We start from the raw sequence: 18,988 nt of genomic DNA on the forward strand, positions 1-18,988 counted from the left end.
AAGTTTAGTGATAGTAACAGCATTTCTTATACTGTTTTTTCTAGATATTCCCTTTCCCCTGAAAAGAGCAACCAATAGAGAAAACAAATTCATTTTTACATATAAACTACAGACACTATTAATAAAAGATAGGAATGTTATTGTTATGGTTAAACCTGGGCTTAGGTCTGTGCAGCTATCTCAATTAGCTACTGTTTAGACAGTTTGCTTTTTCCTACCCTCATACTACTCAGGCAACAGGTCAAGGGGTACCCCACTGTACCTATGTTGCCAAAATGCAGACAAATCAAAACCCATCATGTAAAAGATGATGATGAAGATGGCCACCCAAGTGATCTATAACAATTAAGTCAACAATAAAAAGATAACAAGGACAAAGCAGAAAAGATCCTGTACTTCCTGAGAACCACCATGGATACACAAGGTCAAATACAAGTCAAGTGAGAATTCATTTTTAAATGTCAGAATCAATATTTGTGTTCTAAAAAGAGTATGACATAGAGACCTAGTTGACCGGTCAGTCAATTCAATGCAGAAGTTGTCCAATGACAGTTTGTCCTGGTATAATGTACTATCATGTCTCAGTATTGCTGTCAATGAAATTCTGAGCTAATTAGCAGTGGGATCCCATGCAACACAACTTAGTGACCACTAATGCTAGAAAGACTATTTTATGCACAGTTTAGGATTTATTTCACTTCATTAGTAAAGTAGACTATTAGACAAGATAGGTGGTTTTGAGTCTGTTTTTAAGTCCAACTTTACTTTCCTGTGTTTGCTTCTCTAGTTTAAAACCACATTTTTCATCAAAAAGCCTGTGTACAAGACTCAAGCCATTGCTCATCTCTAACACTGCAGTCTACGAAGAATGAACTGCATGTATATGCAGTCGTTTATAAATAAGTTTCTAAATACTTCCAGATTTCAGAAAGTTTCACTTCTTGTAAGCTTCATCTCCTGATAGGAAAAAAGTAGAGAAAAGAATACACTTCTTCCTTCTAATTTTGCTAAGTATACTTCCCGTGAAAATTTCATGTTTGAAAAGACCACTTAGTTAATGACTAGTTAATTCTGTCCAAATAATATTTCCAATTTTAAAGAAAAATAAATTAAAGCACCCAAACCCCATAATATTAATTCTATATAAGGTTATGCTACTTCATGTAACTAAAAAACAGGTCCTAACTTATTTTATTAGCATAAACCATATCTCAGCATATTATTTCTATTCTCAGGTGTTTAAAAGCTCCTCAATATTTCTGTTACCATCATAGTAGCACCTATCCTGCATACTACTGCATTTTCTGATTACTATCCCCTAATACCTTTTTCCTATGTGGACATACTGAAGTGGACATTGCTTTGCTCCCATAGCCCTGAAAAATTACTTGCCTCAGGCTGCAACTGTTTTTGTTTGCTTGTAGCAAGAAAATTCAAGAGGACTCAACAGTACTTCATCTTACTGAGAGGCCAATATAATTCAAAAACCCAGCTCTTGCCCTGTTGTATTTACAGATGTCGTCTAAGGTATTTTCATCAATGCTACCTACTAGTCTTCCACTTGCATTAAAAAAACATGTACAGTTATAAGTCTTCAGAACATTAAAATTAAATGAACCCAATCTAAAACAAGTTTGCAACTTAGGTATATCTAACCATTAAAAATCTATGCTGGCAGATGAGACTTCCTAAAATCCATGTCAGCTTTGGCAGGTTTGTTGTTTATGAAGAGACCAAAATTTTGCAGGCAAAATAAAATAGGCATCTAGGACAGGAATTAAGACACATTTGTTGGCACAGCTCTTGAGCTTGCAGCTCCTCATCGAAAACAGAGCTCTACAGCACAGGACCCTTGCATACTTTTTAACTTGCCTCAAGCCCAGCTTCTCATAAAAATCCTCAAAGATATCTACACTAAATGTCTTCCATTAACTTCTGAAATATAGCAACGGTCTGCCTTCCTTTACAAAGAATACTTTTTTCAATTCCTCAGATACTGCCACTGTTAATAAACTAAACTCATTCCTCAGTCTCTGTGTAGAATTATGTGTGGGCACAGGTTCTGGGAAACTGTAACACTTCACCTAATCACAAGTGTTGGCAGCATTAAAATATTCACAATATTTACAGAAAATATGAAGAAAATAATTTATAAGAACATAAAATAAATACTTGCTTTGTTGCACTTCCTTGTGCAAAAGAAGCTCAAAGATGTCATGCAGAGCTGTTCAAACATTAGTATTAACCATTTTCAGTGTTTATTTCCACCTACTTTGTCGCTGTTTAGTGTCCTAGCAAAGCATTTTTATAAATGCTCTAAACTATTATGTTATCAAACAAACCCATGGAAAAAAATAAATGCCACACCCAGCACTGTTTCAAGTCTTTCTCTCAAAGCAAAGTTCATTATTCAAGCACATAAAAAGCTAGTAGCTTCATCAAAGCAAGTTCAATACTCCATGGACTTTGTTTTTCCTCTCAAACTCTGGGAAAGGACTAACTTGTTTCTAGAATTTCTTGGGAGTAACACAGTTATTCTTAACCCTTTTTTTCCTGCTTTATTCTGTTCATCTTGTACATTCCTTCATTAGATAGGAAACATAGTTTAACACAACACACTAACTAAATATGAATATTAATACAGAGTGAGCACAACTGTGCATTTACAGTATTTGCACTAGCCTCCCAGTGCGAATGGAGGAATGAAAGCTCACTTTAATGCTCTTGCATTCACTTTGGAAAAAACACATAAGCTGTACGCTCCATAGGCATTTAGGACTAAAACACCCACAGCAATTAGAAAAGACCTGCTAGCATGTCATAAATTCACACCAAACTATACAGTGACCCCCCTCATCACCACCAATAGACAGCCACGTAAAACATTAATCTAATCAAATAATCAAGAACTTGGTTAAGTTCACTAAATCAGAAATCAGTTTAAATAAAGTGTAGGTAAAATTTGTTTTTTAAATGATTACTAAATTGAAGCTTTGATGCTTTATGATTCTGGTAACAGGCAATGCTGGCAGCATTAATGAAGTTGACTTGTAAGGAATCAAAATCAAACTGCTTTGCTTGCCACCCAAATAGCAAACATTATATCAACAGTTTTGCACCCTGTGAAAAGTCCACATTCCTTTCAGCAGGAATGCCATACTTAAGTCAACTATTATTTTTTAGAACTTCAGAATACAAAGCGTGTAAGGTCTTCAGAAAGAGAGTTCCCTCAAAATAGACGAGGATCACCAGCACATTGACAAGAATGCCAGGATATATTTTTCTGATATGCGCTACCTTTTGAGGCATTATAGCTGTCCCAAGTCACCGATAAATTTCTCAACTCTAGAATACTTGATAGCCTTCCCAGAAAGATTTTCAAACTGATTAAAAAGATAAAATCCTGAACTAATGTCTCCATTTGACATCCGTGACCTTAAACCTTCTCATGACTGGAGTTACCAGGAGCCTTGAGACAATTTTTTCTGCATGGGCAAATAGAGCAAAATAGGCTTCAGCCGCTCCAAAAAGCAACAGACCAAACATTTTTTTAACCAGCATTACTGATCAATTACTAAACAAATTGCCAATTTCTGGATTTGGTGGAGGTAAGCAATGAAGTAGAAATTTTCATCTGTCCTTTTCCAGATTTTGCTATCTGTAGAAACACCATTTGATTAAAAGAACTTACACTAATTCCTAATATCTAAAAGGACAAGGGGGACAACTTACTGTAAGCACAAGGGCCAGCGGTGGCTGATCAACAGCAACTATGCATAATAAACATCATTTATTATCATCATTTTGTTATCATTTAATGCAAAGAGATGAAGGATTGCAGGCAGTAATTTCACTGTGTTTTTAAAAATGCAAACTACTTCTAGGCTCTCCATAGATTTAAATCTATTGAATGGATAACGAAAGGAGAAAAGAAGTATTTTTAAGGGCTTGTGTTTTCCACAGCCCAAATTGTAGATGCTTTTATTGGTATACTTATGTCCCAGTTTGAAGTAAAACAGAACCAGTTTTCTGTTCAGTCATTTTACACCTTAGCTAGGCCTCTTCTAACTCTCTGAAATTAACGGCATATTGTGGAGAAAACTGCTCACTCTCAGAATGGTAATACCAATGTTTGTGCTACATGCCAAGGAATGGTATGCAGAGAGGCCCTTGCTTATACTTATTGCTATAACAACCAAGGTCAACCAATTTAATTATTTGCCCCATTAGAGGGTCGGAAATGGAAAAATATAGAGGGGTCACATCTATGGGGAGGAGTGGACAGAAGAGGTGACCCAAACCTGACCAACTGGGGTATTCCATCCCATCTGCCCCATGCTCAGTATAAAGCTGAGGGATCAAAGGGTCAACTCTCTTTTCTTTGATGGCCGACATCCGAAGAGGGCGTTCATCTGCCTTTGATCCCTGACTCCAGAGCTGCAACCCAGTTCCCATTCATCGCTGAGTCCTGTCTGGGACTTCTCCACTGCAGGACAGTGACGTGACTGGGAGCTCCCTGACTGGGAGCTTGATGCAGTTTTGTATATATTGTCTCTATTTCATTATTTTCTTCTTTTTGATTTCAATATTAATTCTTCATTAAAGTACTTTAGGTCATTCCAAACTTCTAAACGTCCTCATCTCTTCCTCTCCTCTCTTTTGGGGATGGTGAGGGAAGGGCCATCTGTTGGTCTGGTTTTGGTAAATTTGGCTGAAACCACGACAGATTTATTGGTGCCCAACGTAGGGCATGACTGTAGCACAACCCAAGCTCTGATAGATTGCTCGAATCGTCTGAATTCCAGCTTGCTCAGGGAGAACCAACAGCTTACATCTTGTCGTTCCTACAGAATATTTTACATGGTATTTTTAGAGAGCTTTGTATGAAGTTAATTGACATAGTGGTGTTTAACTGGTTAAGCATATTGACTTTTTGTATTGAGATCAGTTTATATTTGTTTTGTGTTTGGATGCAGTGGCCTAGGTGTGCTTTGTTGGTGTGGGCTAGTGCTCAGGTGTGTAATATAAGATTATTAGGATATCTGCATGTCTCCAGAATCATATGACAGATCCTGTTGCTAATTACACTTTTGATTTTATCTGGAGAAAGTTTACTTTGCCTTTTAGTGGTTATCTCAAAGTGATACCAACGGAATTACAAGGTGAAAAACCTTTGGGCTGCCTAGAGAATGACTGTGACAACTATCTCCGTCACGTGATCCTGATTTTGATGTTGATGGTACCGAATGTGCTGCAGGGGTTAACTATTATTGGACACGAGGAGCATCAGGGTTAGCATTTTGTGACATGCAGTATTGCTACTAAGACATGGGTGGAATCAGAGATAGCAGAGACTCAGACAACGGCCCCAGCGAAAGCCACAGCAGGGACACAAACAGTTGTCCCCCCCAGCCCCAACGAGAGTCTCAGTGCAGACACAAACAGAACCAGCTCCAGCCAAGGCTCTGGCCTGTCCCGGCCCCGGTCACTCCACAGCCGGTGGTAACGGTGACTCTGCCCCCCACCACTGCCACCGCCAGCCCCTGCCCCGGCTGCTCCGGCCCAGGAGAGGGTCCTTCCAGTGTAGATAAGGAAAGCACCCCCATACAGCAGAGTCAACAGATTCAGCAGATCCTTCTCAGGTAGGTAGGGGAGAGGGCTCTTCCCAGCCAGCCTCAATACAGGATGATGGCTCAGATGTAGATGTAATTACTAACTCTTTCCCTATAAAGGATTTGTGGAATCTGAGGAAGGGCTTTACTCATCATGATGGGGAGCCACTTCTCTCCTGGTTGCTCTGATGCTGGGACAATGGAGCTAACTCCATAGACTTAAGACGGTAGACAGGCCAACCAGCTGGGAAACCTGGCCAAAGAGGGAGGTATTGATAACGCAACTGGGAATGTGGCAGACGTTCTCAGTCTCTGGAGGCGACTGCTATCAGCCATAAAGAGCAGATATTCCGTTAAGGATGATATCCAATGCCATCCAAGCAAGTGGACCAGCGTGGAGAAAGGTATTAAGTACTTGAGAGAACTGGCTGTTCCAGAGGTGATTTATAGCAATTGGCAAGAGACTATAGATCCTGATGAAATGCCATGTCAACGACCTTTGTGCAGAATGCACCATCAGTGTATTCCCACACTTTGTCAACAATGGTCTGGGGAGGATCTGATACTGATACACCAACTGTAAATGAAGTCACTGACAGGGTACAAGAGTATGAAGATAGTCTCTCTCGTCCCATCAGCGCAGCAGCAATAGAAAACCTGACTAAGAAAGTGGCTGAACAGACTGAGAAGATGGCTGAACAAAGTAAGACACAGACTGAGGCAATAGAGAACATAAGTAAGACAATGACTGAAACAACAGAGAACATAACTAAGACACAGAATGAGACAATGGAGAAAATGACCGAGGCAATAGCTGAGCAAAATGAGACAATTTTTCACAAACTGCTTGAAAAGCTCTCTGAGATTGGGAAAGAATCTCACTCTTCCCCAGCTCAGACCCAAGTTGCAACTCAGACCAAAGTTGCAGCCATTAAGAAAAAACGCCCTCCTATGAGACCAACCAAAGGGAAAGAGGACTCACTCCAAAGTCTCTTGTGGCTTTGCCTCTGCAATAACAGAGAGAACATGAGGAGATGGGATAAAAAACCTACTTCAGCCCTACAGGCATGAGTGCTTGAGTTGCAAGGTTGCAGACAGAAGAAAGGATTGTTACATGAACACGGCTGCTCCAGTTCAGAGTATGTGCGACCCCTGTCCAGAGAGGAACTCACCTTGGAATTGGAGATGCTGTCCTCAGCATTAGGGTTGCCCTGCCTCCAGCCAGGAGGAGGAGAGGGATAACTGAGTTTATTGGACTGTGTGGATTCGATAGCCTGGCACATTAGAGCCACAAAAGTATAGAGCCCTGGTGGACACTGATGCAGAGTGTACCTTAATGCCATTGAATCATAAAGGGACAATCAGTCATTATTGCAGGAGTGACAGGAGGAACTCAAGACCTGACTGTACTGGAGGCCGAAGTGAGCCTGAATGGGAATAAATGGGAGAAGCATCCTATTGTGACTGGTACAGATGCTCCATGCATCCTTGGCGTAGACTACCTCAAGAGAGGGGATTTCAAAGACCCTAAAGGGTATCGGTGGGCTTTTTGGTATAGCAGCAGTAGAGACTGAGGGTATTACACAGCTGTCTACCTTACCTGGCCTCTCAGATGACCCTTCTGTGGTAGGACTGCTGAAAGTTAAAGAACAGCAGGTACCACTTGCTACTTCACGGTGCATTGTCGACAGTATTGCACTAACTGTGATTCTCTGATTCCCATTCAGAACCTGATTCACCGGCTGGAGACCCAAGGAGCGATCAGCAAGATTCGCTCACCCTTTAACAGCCCGATATGGCCAGTGCGAAAGTCTGATGGTGACTGGTGGCTCACAGTAGACTACCGTGGCCTGAATGAAGTCACACCACCACTGAGTGCTGCTGTGCCAGTTGTGCTAGAAGTGCAATATGAACTGGAGTCGAAGGCAGCCAAGTGGTATGCTACAATTGACATTTTTCTCTATTTCTTGAGCAGCAGAGTGCAGGCCACAGCTTGCTTTCACCTGGAGGGGTGTCCAGTATACCTGGAATTGACTGCTCCAGGGGTGGAAACACAACCCTACTATTTGCCATGGACTGATCCAGACTGCACTGGAGAAGGGTGGAGCTCCAGAACAACTACAATACATTGATTACATCAATCTGTGGGGTAATACAGCAAAAAGGGTTTTCAAGAAAGGTAAGAAAGTAATTGAGATTCTTCTGGAAGCAGGTTTTGCTGCAAAAAGTCAAGGGACCTGCACGAGGCATCCAATTCTTGGGAATTAAATGGCAAGATGGTCGTTGCCAGATCCTAATGGATGAGGTTAACAAAATAACAGCTATGTCCCCACCTACTAACAAAAAGGAAACACAAGCCTTTTTAGGTGTTGTAGGTTTCTGGAGAATGCATATTCCAGGTTATAGTCAGATTGTGAAACCTCTCTATAAAGTGACTTGAAAGAAAAATGAGTCTGTGTGGGGTCCTGAGCAACAACAAGCCTTTGAGCAAATTAAATAAGAGATTGTGCATGCAGTAGCACTTGGACCAGTCCAAAGACGACAGGACATTAAAAAGCCGGAGACAGTGGCCCTATCTGAAGGCTATGGCAATAAGGACCAGGAGAGACTCAAGATCAAGCCCTGGGATTCTGGAGTCGAGGCTATAAAGGCTCCTGAGGCCAACTATACCCTGACTGTGAAAGAAATCTTAGCAGCCTACGAAGAAGTTAGAGCTGCTTCAGAAGTAACTGGTACTGAAATACAGCTCCTCCTGGTGCCCCAATTGCCAGTGTTGGGTTGGATGTTCAAAGGTAAAGTTCCTTCTACACATCATGCCACTGATGCTACCTGGAGTAAGCGGGTTGCCTCAATCACACAGTGAGCTCGAATAGAAAACCCAAATCATCCAGGAATTGTAAAAGTGATCACAAACTGGCCTGAAGGTGGAGATTTCACATTTCCACCAGAGGAGCTGGTAACATGTGCTGAGAAAGCTCCACCATATAATGAACTCTCAGATAATGATAATTCACTGATGGATCTTGTTGTATTGTAGGAAAGGATCGAAGATGGAAAGCAGCTGTATGGAGACCTACTCGACGAGTTGCAGAAGCTACTGAAGGCGAAGGTGAATCAAGTCAATTCGCAGTGGTAAAAGCCATCCAGCTAGCCCTAGACATTGCTAAACAAGAAAAGTAGCCAATGCTCTATCTCTATACTGACTCATGGATGGTGGCAAATGCTCTGTGGGGATGGTTAAAACAATGGAAGCAGAGCAACTGGCAGCGCAAGGGTAAACCCGTTTGGGCTGCTGAATTATGGCAAGATATTGCTGACCGGCTAGAGAAACTAGTCGTGAAGGTACGCCATGTAGATGCCTGTGTACCTATGAGTCAAGCCACTAAGGAACATCGAAACAATCAGCAAGTGGACCAAGCAGCTAAGATCTTCCAGACAGATTTAGACTGGGAACATAAAGGTGAACTGTTTTTAGCTCAGTGGGCCCGTGACACTTCAGGTCACCAAGGGAGAGATGCAATGTACAAATGGGCTCATGACTGAGGGGTGGATTTAACCATGGACGCTCTCGCACAGGTTATCCACAATTGTGAAACATGCGCCGAAATCAAGCAAGCTAAAAGGTTAAAACCTTTGCGGCATGGAGGTTGGTGGTTGAAATACAAGTATGGGGAGGCTTTGCAGATTGACTACATCACACTCCCTCAAATGCACCAGGGTAAGCAGTATGTGCTTACAATGGTAGAAGGAAGCACTGGATGGCTGGAAACTTATGCTGTGCCCCATGCCACTGCCCGGAATACCACCCTGGGCCTTGAAAAACAAGTCTCGTGGCGACATGGTACTCCAGAAAGAATTGAGTCTGACAATGGAAATAATTTCAAAAACAATCTTATAAGTAACTGGGCAAAAGAACATGGTATTGAGTGGATATATCATATTCCCTATCTTGCACCAGCTTCTGGCAAAATTGAACAATAGAATGGATTGTTAAAAACTACCCTAAAAGCAGCGGGTGGTGGATCCTTTAAAGCTTGTGCTAAATGCTTATCCCAATCTATCTGGTTAGTTAATACCAGGGGATCCATCAATCAAGCTGATCCTACTCAATCTGACCATTTATGTATCGTAGAAGGGGATAAAGTCCCTGTGGTGCAAGAAAAGGAATATGCTAGGGAGAACTGTATGGGTTTTTCTTGCCTTGGGCAAAGGCAAACCCATTCATGGGACTGTTTTTGCTAAAGGATCTGGATGTACTTGGTGGGTGATACCAAAGAATGGAGAAGTTCAATGTGTACCTCAAAGGTGAGAATACTTAATTTTGAGTATGATGTTAGTTGTTTATAATACTAACAGTGTCCTATAAGTGTTTTTCAGAATAACACTGTAATGATCAACTCTAGCCGGATTGATCAAGTGGTGCCCAGTAAAACTTCTCCGAGATGGACATGTTACCAACGGACATGAACCACAATTAATTTCACACCATCTTTCCTACCCTGAGAATCTGATCTGCTATGAAATGAATGTAAACATTTTTTATATAGAGATACATCATAACTACGTTACATCTATCTACCTATGTGTGTATAGATTTCACAGATAATAGTATTAGTGATCTAAGCATGATGCGAATGATATGGAATAAGGGGTGGAACGTCCTGGTTTGAGGTAAAACAGAACCAATTTTCTGTTCAGTAATTTTACACCTTAGCTAGGCCTCTTCTAACTCTCTGAAATTAACAGTATATTGTGGAGAAAACTGCTCATTCTCAGAATAAGAACAATGTTTATGCTACACACCAAGGATTGGCATGCAGAGAGGCCCTTACTTATACTTATTGGTGTAACAACCAAGGTCCAATTACATATATATGGTCCAATATAACCAATTTCGTTATTTGCCCCCTTAGAGGGTGGGAAATGGAAAAATGTAGAGGGGTCACATCTGTGGGGAGGAGTGGACAGAACAGGTGACCCAAACCTGACCAACTGGGGTATTCCATCCCATCTGCCCCATGCTCAGTATAAAGCTGAGGGATCAAAGGGTCAACTCTCTTTTCTTTGATGGCCGACATCCGAAGAGGACTCTTCATCTGCCTTTGATCCCAATCCGTGTGTTCCCGACTCCAGAGCTGCAACCCAGATCCCAGCTCTCACTGAGTCCTGTCTGGGACTTCTCCCGTGCCTGCCAGTGACGTGACTGTCATCCTGGGAGCTTGAAACAGTTTTGCATATATTGTCTCTATTTCATTATTTTCTTCTTTTTGATTTCAATATTAATTCTTCATTAAAGTACTTTAGGTCATTCTAAACTTCTAAACCTCCTCATCTCTTCCTCTCCTCTCTTTTGCTGGGGGAAAGGGCCATCTGTTGGTCTGGTTTTGGTAAATTCGGCTGAAACCACGACAACTTAGGAAACAACTTGCATATGACTATTCCTCTTTGCCAGATCTTCTCTGCCTATTTGTGTGTTGCGGCTGCAAATCATGTTCTGGCTCATTCAGATTGTGAAAGATGGATCAAGTTAGTACAAAAACAATGAATTTTTTTTTTATTATCAGTAAAAGATGACCCAACACCTCTCTCACACTGAATAACCACATAGCATATGTAATAATTGGCATCTACATATCATTGTTTTACTGGAGGGGTAAGGAGCCAGCAAAGATTATGGCTTTCTAATTTTGTCTGAATTACAACTTTTTTTTTTATTTCCTCATTATTAACTTTTTAAGAAAAAATTGCAAAAATAAGAGGAACAACTTAATAAATTACTAACAGCCAGTAACAATGACACCAGAACAAATCAATGACAACAAATAATCTAGATTTGGCTTTTGTCCCTGTTTTTTTGGACAATGCAACACAGCTGAGTCTTCTTACTTGGCCTTCAAGGTACCTTCCGGATAAACTGTGGACTAGGCAAAAACTAATACAGGGACAAACACAATTAGTTTCCCACATGTAAGAAGACGGCACAGTAATTCAGTAGCTAAAAATTAAAAATTATTCATGACCAGTTACAGCTATTTAGGCATTCACTAACCTTTCCAAATACGTTAGATATCATCCTGCCAATTGCAGACACAAGATCTAGGAAGAATATGACATTGTACTACCTAGCAGCCTCTGTTTCACGCACTATCAACTTTTCATACTGGAACAAATAAATTTTTTAATAGAGTATTAGAAGATTAAGTAAATAAAGCTAAAACTCATTGATATGTTGGACAGGCATTAACCTGCAATACCATTCATCTCCATTATTGACTTAACATATACTTTGGGTGGAAGAAAAACAGACATTTTCTGCCATGCAATAAATCAATTTTCCTAAGAACAGGGAGCAACAAGCTGTCACAAATAGAAAAATGATTCATCAGAAGTAGCCAATAATTTTGAAGAGCACTGCAGGACCACGTGAGTGACAAATACATCTTCCAACCAATGGTATCAAACCTGCTATTAGACCTAACAGCAGGCACATATGATAGAATATTTTGGGTTGGAAGGGACCTTTAAAGGTCATCTAAGTCCAACTGCCCTGCAACAGTTGACATCTTCAACTAGATCAGGTTGCTCAGAGCCCCATCCAACCTGACCCTGAATATTTCCAGGGCTGGGGCACCCACAACTTCCCTGCACAACCTGTTCCAGTGTCTCATCACCCTCACCATAAAAAATATTCTTCCTTATATCTAGTCTGAATCCACTCTGTTTTAGTTTAAAGCCGTTAACCCTTGTTGTATCACAAGCAGCCCTAATTCTTATCCCCATCTCTCTCATAAGCCCCCTTTAAGTACTGAAAGGTCTCCCTGGAACCTCTTCTCCAGGCCTAACAACTCCAACTCTCTCAGCCTGTCCTTGCAGGAGAGGTGCTCCAGCCCTCTGGTCATCTCTGTGGCATTCCTCTGGACGTGCTCCAACAGGTCTATGTCCTTCCTGTGCTAAGGGCCCCAGAGATGGATGCAGTAGTCCAGGTGGGGTCTCACCAGAGCAGTCACCTCCCTTGACCTGCTGGCCATGCTTCTTTTGATGCAGCCAGGATAGAGCCGACCTTCTGGGCTGCAAAAGCACAATGCTGGCTCATGTCTAGCCTTTCATTCACCAGTACCTCCAAGCCCTTCTCCTCAGGGCCGCTTGCAATCCATTCACCCTCCAGCCTGTACTGACACTGGGGGTTGCCTCAATGCAGGTGCAGGACCTTGCACTTGGTGTTGTTGAACCTCATGAGGTTCACATGGACACAGTTCTTGAGCTTGTCCAGGTCCCTCTGAATGTTAGAAATGACTCGGAGAACACATTAAATTTTGACCTGAAGCCTTATTGGTTATTGCAGGTCCTGCCTGTTTTTCAATGGTTTACAGTAAGTGATGGTTTTTTTCAGTTAAAATTAAAATATTTGCAACTGGATGTATGTGGCTATTTTTTACACTGAATGGAAGTGAGAAAACAAGTAATGAATACAACTTCTTCAAATACTATATTACTTAAAATTGTAAACTAAAAAAAATATTTAAAGTAAATTCAGTAAGAAGTTAGTGATAAAGCTAACTACATGAGTTATTTAGGAGGCAATTAAAAAAGATCCATTGTAAAGAAGTTCACAAATGAAATTAAAAACCTCACAAAGCATTACTGCTTGAAAGAAATGGTATTTACACTAGAAAAAGTGTTAAACTCTAGAAGCCCCTGCATATTATGACTCCTGTGACAGAAATTAGCCACCAGAGGGAGCCCATATAATCTGGTACAAAGAACATCTGGTACAACAGAACAGCCCTCCTCGGTACTTCAATTCAGATTCATTCTTATTTTTACCGATATAAATAAAATAAGTGAACTCTACTACGAAGAACCGTAACTATAGCTAGAATATACTGACATGAACTAAAAGACTTTGCTATGCATTACCATTTTAGTTTATTTTGTTATCAAAATTCAGTATTTCAGAAAGCAGACCACCATCTAACTTGGTATACTGGCCCTCAAATCATATGGAAGGGAGAAGGCCTATGTAGTCCCGGAGAATTTACAGTATTTCCCTAAAACATATTTAGGCCTGGAATCTTAAGCAATGATGACATCCGTAAGAAATTTCTGTACATGTGTTTTTTATGCCAAGTCAGTATCATTTTTATATTGAATATTTCAATTTGTCTGAGGAGCCATTGCCTTTTCAGGCCTAATTAATAAATACATCACACACTGAAAGACTTCCAGTATTTGCTCTGTGAATTAGAATACCTTTCTTTTAAGAACAGTTTTCAAATGCAGAAAAGCAAGAAAAAGTAGCCCTTACCACGCTAGAGGTTTCCATTATTCTTAGAAGGCTGATACCTCAACTTTGCCCTCCAAATCTTTGTAACTGTCAAAGCTGTATGCTTCCAAGTTAATAAAATGAATATAACAGAAGCAGTAACCATAATTAACACCAGTAGTGTTCTATGCTTCTTTGAAGTCTTTGACATGTCACTTCTTGTGAATTTGTATTCTTTTATTGCTGATTTTGCCTGTGCTTTCCCTCTGCACCATGACTGCTTTACAAAATTGTTATCAAGACAATAATTACCACTGTAAAAGAAAATTCAAGGTGCACACATTTCCACACTAAACATGTTATATTTCCTCAGAGTACTTTTCTACTAAAAGAGTTGAAGAAATGAAATTTGCTATGGCAAAAGCTTTTATTTGACCCCGGAGTATAAAAATGGAACTGGAAGAACTCTGTAAAGCAGCAGATAAGTACAGAGAGCGTATAACTTCTCCTACTAAATTAAAAAGTCAAGTGTTAATTTTCTCAGGATTACTATGCTGTCTATCAAAAAACCACAAATAAGATGGATGACTTGAAGTGCATGGTGCTCTGAGATACATTAGCAAGGGTCTTTGTAACCCAGGGAGTCAATCCTAAATGCAAGATGGAGATACCTAGCCACGACATTTTGGAATAGCTAGTCAAAGAGGTCTGAATACTGAATTTTCCCCTGTCTTTGTCAGACTTAATTAACTTGAACCCCTGAAGCTCATACTTTTTATTTCTTGATCCTTACTGAAAAATTCTGACATACACAGAAAACATTGGGTAATGTTCCATATACAATATTATGTCAGCCCACTCAGATATCTGCATTAGTGAATCACAGAAAGAATATGAAACAATGTTATGTTAAAACATCTCACAGAGGCATTGTAAGATACCTAGTAATCATATTTAACAATTTAATACAAATTCTCAAGCTCTACTCTGTTATGTACATCCTTGCTCTGAAAGAAAACTTTGTACTTCTATACTAGGAGACAGAGATGCTAGCCAGGGCTCTCAATGCTGAAGAAAACAGAAAACAGTACTACTGAATTCCTGTATTCACACACGTACTGACTGTGTATTCAGGCCCAAATAGTAAAGTGAACTCTCTATTTTTGCTATAATGCTAGATACACAGTACTGTGAGATTACCCTTTCATGCCAGTCCAGGAAAATCTTATACACCACACCCAACAAGCAGTACTTCCAGAAAGTACTATTCGATTTGCTGCTTAGTAAAGAAACAATCTACATACAATCTGTTAAAATGGATAATTTTGTAAGCTAACCAAATAAACCCATGCAACTCTTCCAACAGTTCAATAAGCAGACATCTGTTCAATATAGTCATCTGTTCTGAATATATATATTAAATAAAGTTATGAAACATAATTTATGCAGAAACACATAGCAGACAACACATAGTTTGTGCAAGGAACTTCAGTTTCTTGACAAACTTCACTGATGTACCACAGAACAGTATAGTTAAAAACCTTCCTTGAAGGTCTACGTAGAGGAACTCAGAGCTACAAACGGCCATGCTTTATGAACAAAAATACTATATGTATATTATGTTATCAATTTCTACAAATGATTTAATATGAAAGCTAATGAGTTTTGAGAATTTGAAATGTAAGTTAAAAATGTAACATAGTAACAAACAGGGGTTTGATCTTTTATTAGGAGTGGAAATCTACAGTTTTAAAATTAACATTTCCTACTCTGTTATTTTTAATCTCTTACCAGGTCTTTCCTTGCCAGTTCCTTTTGACTCAGCAAATTTCTGTATTAAACTCTCAACTGTAGTATTTGTCATGTTATTAATAAATTCTTCGTGCACCTTCAAAAAAACCACAACACACACAAAATGAAATTACAAACCAGTAACTGAAAGAATGTAATTAACTTTAAGAAGTGGTTTTCTCTGGAGTTAAGCTTCAAAATACTTCCCTTTAAAATGTATTACAGGGGTTCTAAAAAACAACAGGCATTTTATCAAGGAAATCCCTTCTTTGCTTTAGTCTTAGCAACTGTTTGTACAATAAAAATACAGATTAGGAATTAAAGAATAGAGCTTGATGACGGGTCTACAATTTACTTCTATTTCTTCTATCTAAATGACTTGTGTATATATCATTTTCTGAGTATTTCAGCAACATGTCCCACCACAATGTCAGGAAGACAAGCAGTCTCTTAAGCCAGCACCAGTTAAGGGTGTGAACTGTTACTACTGTATTATCACAGTTCCCACCTGCTTGCATAAAAGCATTACTGTTGTAATGTTTTTGGTCTGACAAAGGAACAACCACATGTTGTTAATAGCTTTTCCAACAAGGCAGTGTGTATTTGCTTTAGAAATAAATAGCACGACCCCTGTGACCATCATTCATTAGCAGAAAGCCTGAAAACTGCAGAAAATAGTGGCTATAAGTGCATACAAATAAAACTACACTTCAAAATACCTAAAAATTAAGAACAACTTATAAGGATTATTAATTAAACCAAATTACATCTAAAGAAAAGATCCTATAAAAACTTCTGTTACTGAAGACCTTTTGCTCATACAATCCAAAGCATATGAAAAATTTGGGAACTTTTCAGAGTGATAGAATCTCAACTTTTAGGCAAAGAAAAGCAGAAGTATCCCAATTATGTGTGAAATGAGAGCTAATTTAGTATCTAAGGAACAGAACTTAGAAACACAGTACAAATTCCACAAATTGTTAAAATAATTTGTTTTCTGTTAGGATAAAATGTATTTAGAATTACTCTGTAAATTTTGCAATACTGAACTTATAAATGCAACAGGAAACCACAAATATTAGAGCTTATGTTGAATTTACCACCCTTTGAAAGATGAGATCTTGCAATAACCACACACAGAGTAAGAAATGTTCCATTTAATAGTTAAGAAAAATATGTAATATAATCCAAACAAATAAATGATAAAATAAAAATTACCTCTCCGATTTGTGAATGGATTTCTTTTATGGTATTTGACAATGATTCTATAATTTCTTTCATACGAAGAAGGTGTGTTTCTTCAATGTCCTGAAATTTCTGTAAACCAGTACAAGCAATTAATCATCATGAAAATATGTCTTAAAATACTAAACGTAAACTTTTAATAATATACTTTAAAATATGTCCTTTTAGAACCATTATCCAATTTTTACATGTACTCTTTAAACTTTTATCTATCTTGATTTTTCAAAAAATCTGACCTCTTTCTACCAGAAGAAAACAGGGTTAGAGAGTGCTTTTTTAAAAAAACCCTCTTCTCTATTAGTAAAGAGTCTCGTTTTTATCTCCAAACCCAGAAATATAATTTCTGGATCTGTTTTGCACTTCCTTCTTAGCACCCTCTCCTCCTTCTCAAAATACAGACATGCTTTCTGGCTAAATCTATATCCTTTGCTTCATTAAATATGATTCACTTGCTTGACTTTTAAACTCACCATATATATTCTTTCCATTTTGTTCCATTTTACCCAGACTTCCAGCTGACAGCCATTTTAAAATAATTTCCAATGTTTTCATTGACCTCTTCCTAGCCAAAGATCAGAGCTAAAAATGTGCTCATTCTCCCCAACAGTCAAGCATCATTGTCTTGAAATCTTTGTTTACTCCTGCTCTTTCCTAGTTCTCTTCCTATTTCTGTAACTGCCCTTTCAAGTGTGTCCAAACCTTGGAGCACCACTTAACCCTCCCTCTAATTTGCACAGGCTTCTCTGAAGACCATCTCTCCATATTTCACACCTCCTGCTACTCCAATTCACAAACACCTCCACACAGAGTTGTCAATATAGAGTCAATAGAGTCAAATATCTTTAACTTCTAAACTCTCAATCTTCCTTTTACCATACTTACATACCTTTCTAGCCACCATTTAAGCAGACTAAAATTATCTTATCAGTCTCCTTTAAACTCTTCTCTATAATAAATACTGAAATAGTCAGCCATTCAGAGAGTTTTTCGTCTCTTACGTCACTGGAAAGCATCCCCCTCCTCCAATTATTTCCTTATTTCTTTTTTATTGTTTTATACTTAAGACTTAACATCTTTGAAGTACAGCCATCTTGGCCTTGTACATAATATAAAGAGGTTCTGATCAAAGAATAAAGCTAGGTACAATAACACAATCACATCATTCGGATCACACATATAATCATTAACCAAATTGTTTACTTTCACTTTTGAAAGATCAGTCCATTAAAAAAGATGTACTGAAATGAATCTGTAATGTTAATGACCCAATAAATGCAATTCACTTCTTGGTGTTTTAAGCTACAATACAAACAAAAATCATCAACAACAGAGACTTTAGCTCAGTATACACAATTTGAGTTAGCGTGACTCCTTTTTATAAACATGTATATCTTTAAGTTTTAGACTTATTTTTTTTTTAAATATTACTCATTCTTGAACTTTATTTATACACAGACTGCTCAACAGCAAAATCATCCAAACTCAAGTTTGAACTCAGTTCTAGATAAGACAGAAGACTTGCAAAGAATAATTTAGCACTTTCAGCTATTTGATCCTTTCCAATAATTTACTGTGATATGTGATTGTAAAAAAAGCTTCTAGCAAGGTGGAAAATCTGGCAAATAAGACATCATGTTTCCTTAGCAACAGCATAGCAACTGCATAATGCAACTATAGCTTTACTCAGAAAAACCTTTCAACATGAGGAACTTCTGTCAAATCCAATTTCTAAACAACAATGAACTATATTTTACTGATTCTGTAATCATAATAAACCCTTCCATGTTTATCGCAGCAAACTTGCAATTGAAGATTAGGAAAATCATCTATTTCAAAATTCAACCTCCGAAAATCATTTACCATGAGTCACTTCACTTTGATAACTGCAGGCAAGACAGTAAATGACACAGGAGTAAAAATACATAAAATTTATACAATAAGGTCAGTGGAGTTTAACTAAGAAAAGAGGACAGCCAAGCGAGGAGAGTAAGATATGATTAGCTAGAATAAGGCCACAGTAATTCAAGATGTTTGTCCTCGAAAAAATAGTATGTGAAGTGCAAGACAAATTGAAGCT

At 38.8% G+C, this 18,988-nt stretch overlaps 1 protein-coding gene across 1 annotated transcript in view; it reads right to left on the bottom strand.

The window, feature by feature from the left end:
• The window catches only part of FCHO2 (FCH domain only 2), a 95,935-nt gene that overhangs the window by 55,653 nt on the left and 21,294 nt on the right, over positions 1-18,988 (bottom strand). Inside the window, exons 6-7 of the mRNA XM_014964834.1 lie at positions 16,885-17,004; positions 15,667-15,763 (exon numbers count right to left, since the gene is read on the bottom strand). Coding sequence (XP_014820320.1) covers positions 15,667-15,763; positions 16,885-17,004 — 217 coding nt within the window. The remainder of the gene's footprint in view (positions 1-15,666; positions 15,764-16,884; positions 17,005-18,988) is intronic.

This window comes from Calidris pugnax, unplaced genomic scaffold, assembly GCF_001431845.1.
Source record: "Calidris pugnax isolate Ruff unplaced genomic scaffold, ASM143184v1 scaffold273, whole genome shotgun sequence".
Classification (NCBI taxonomy): domain Eukaryota; kingdom Metazoa; phylum Chordata; class Aves; order Charadriiformes; family Scolopacidae; genus Calidris; species Calidris pugnax.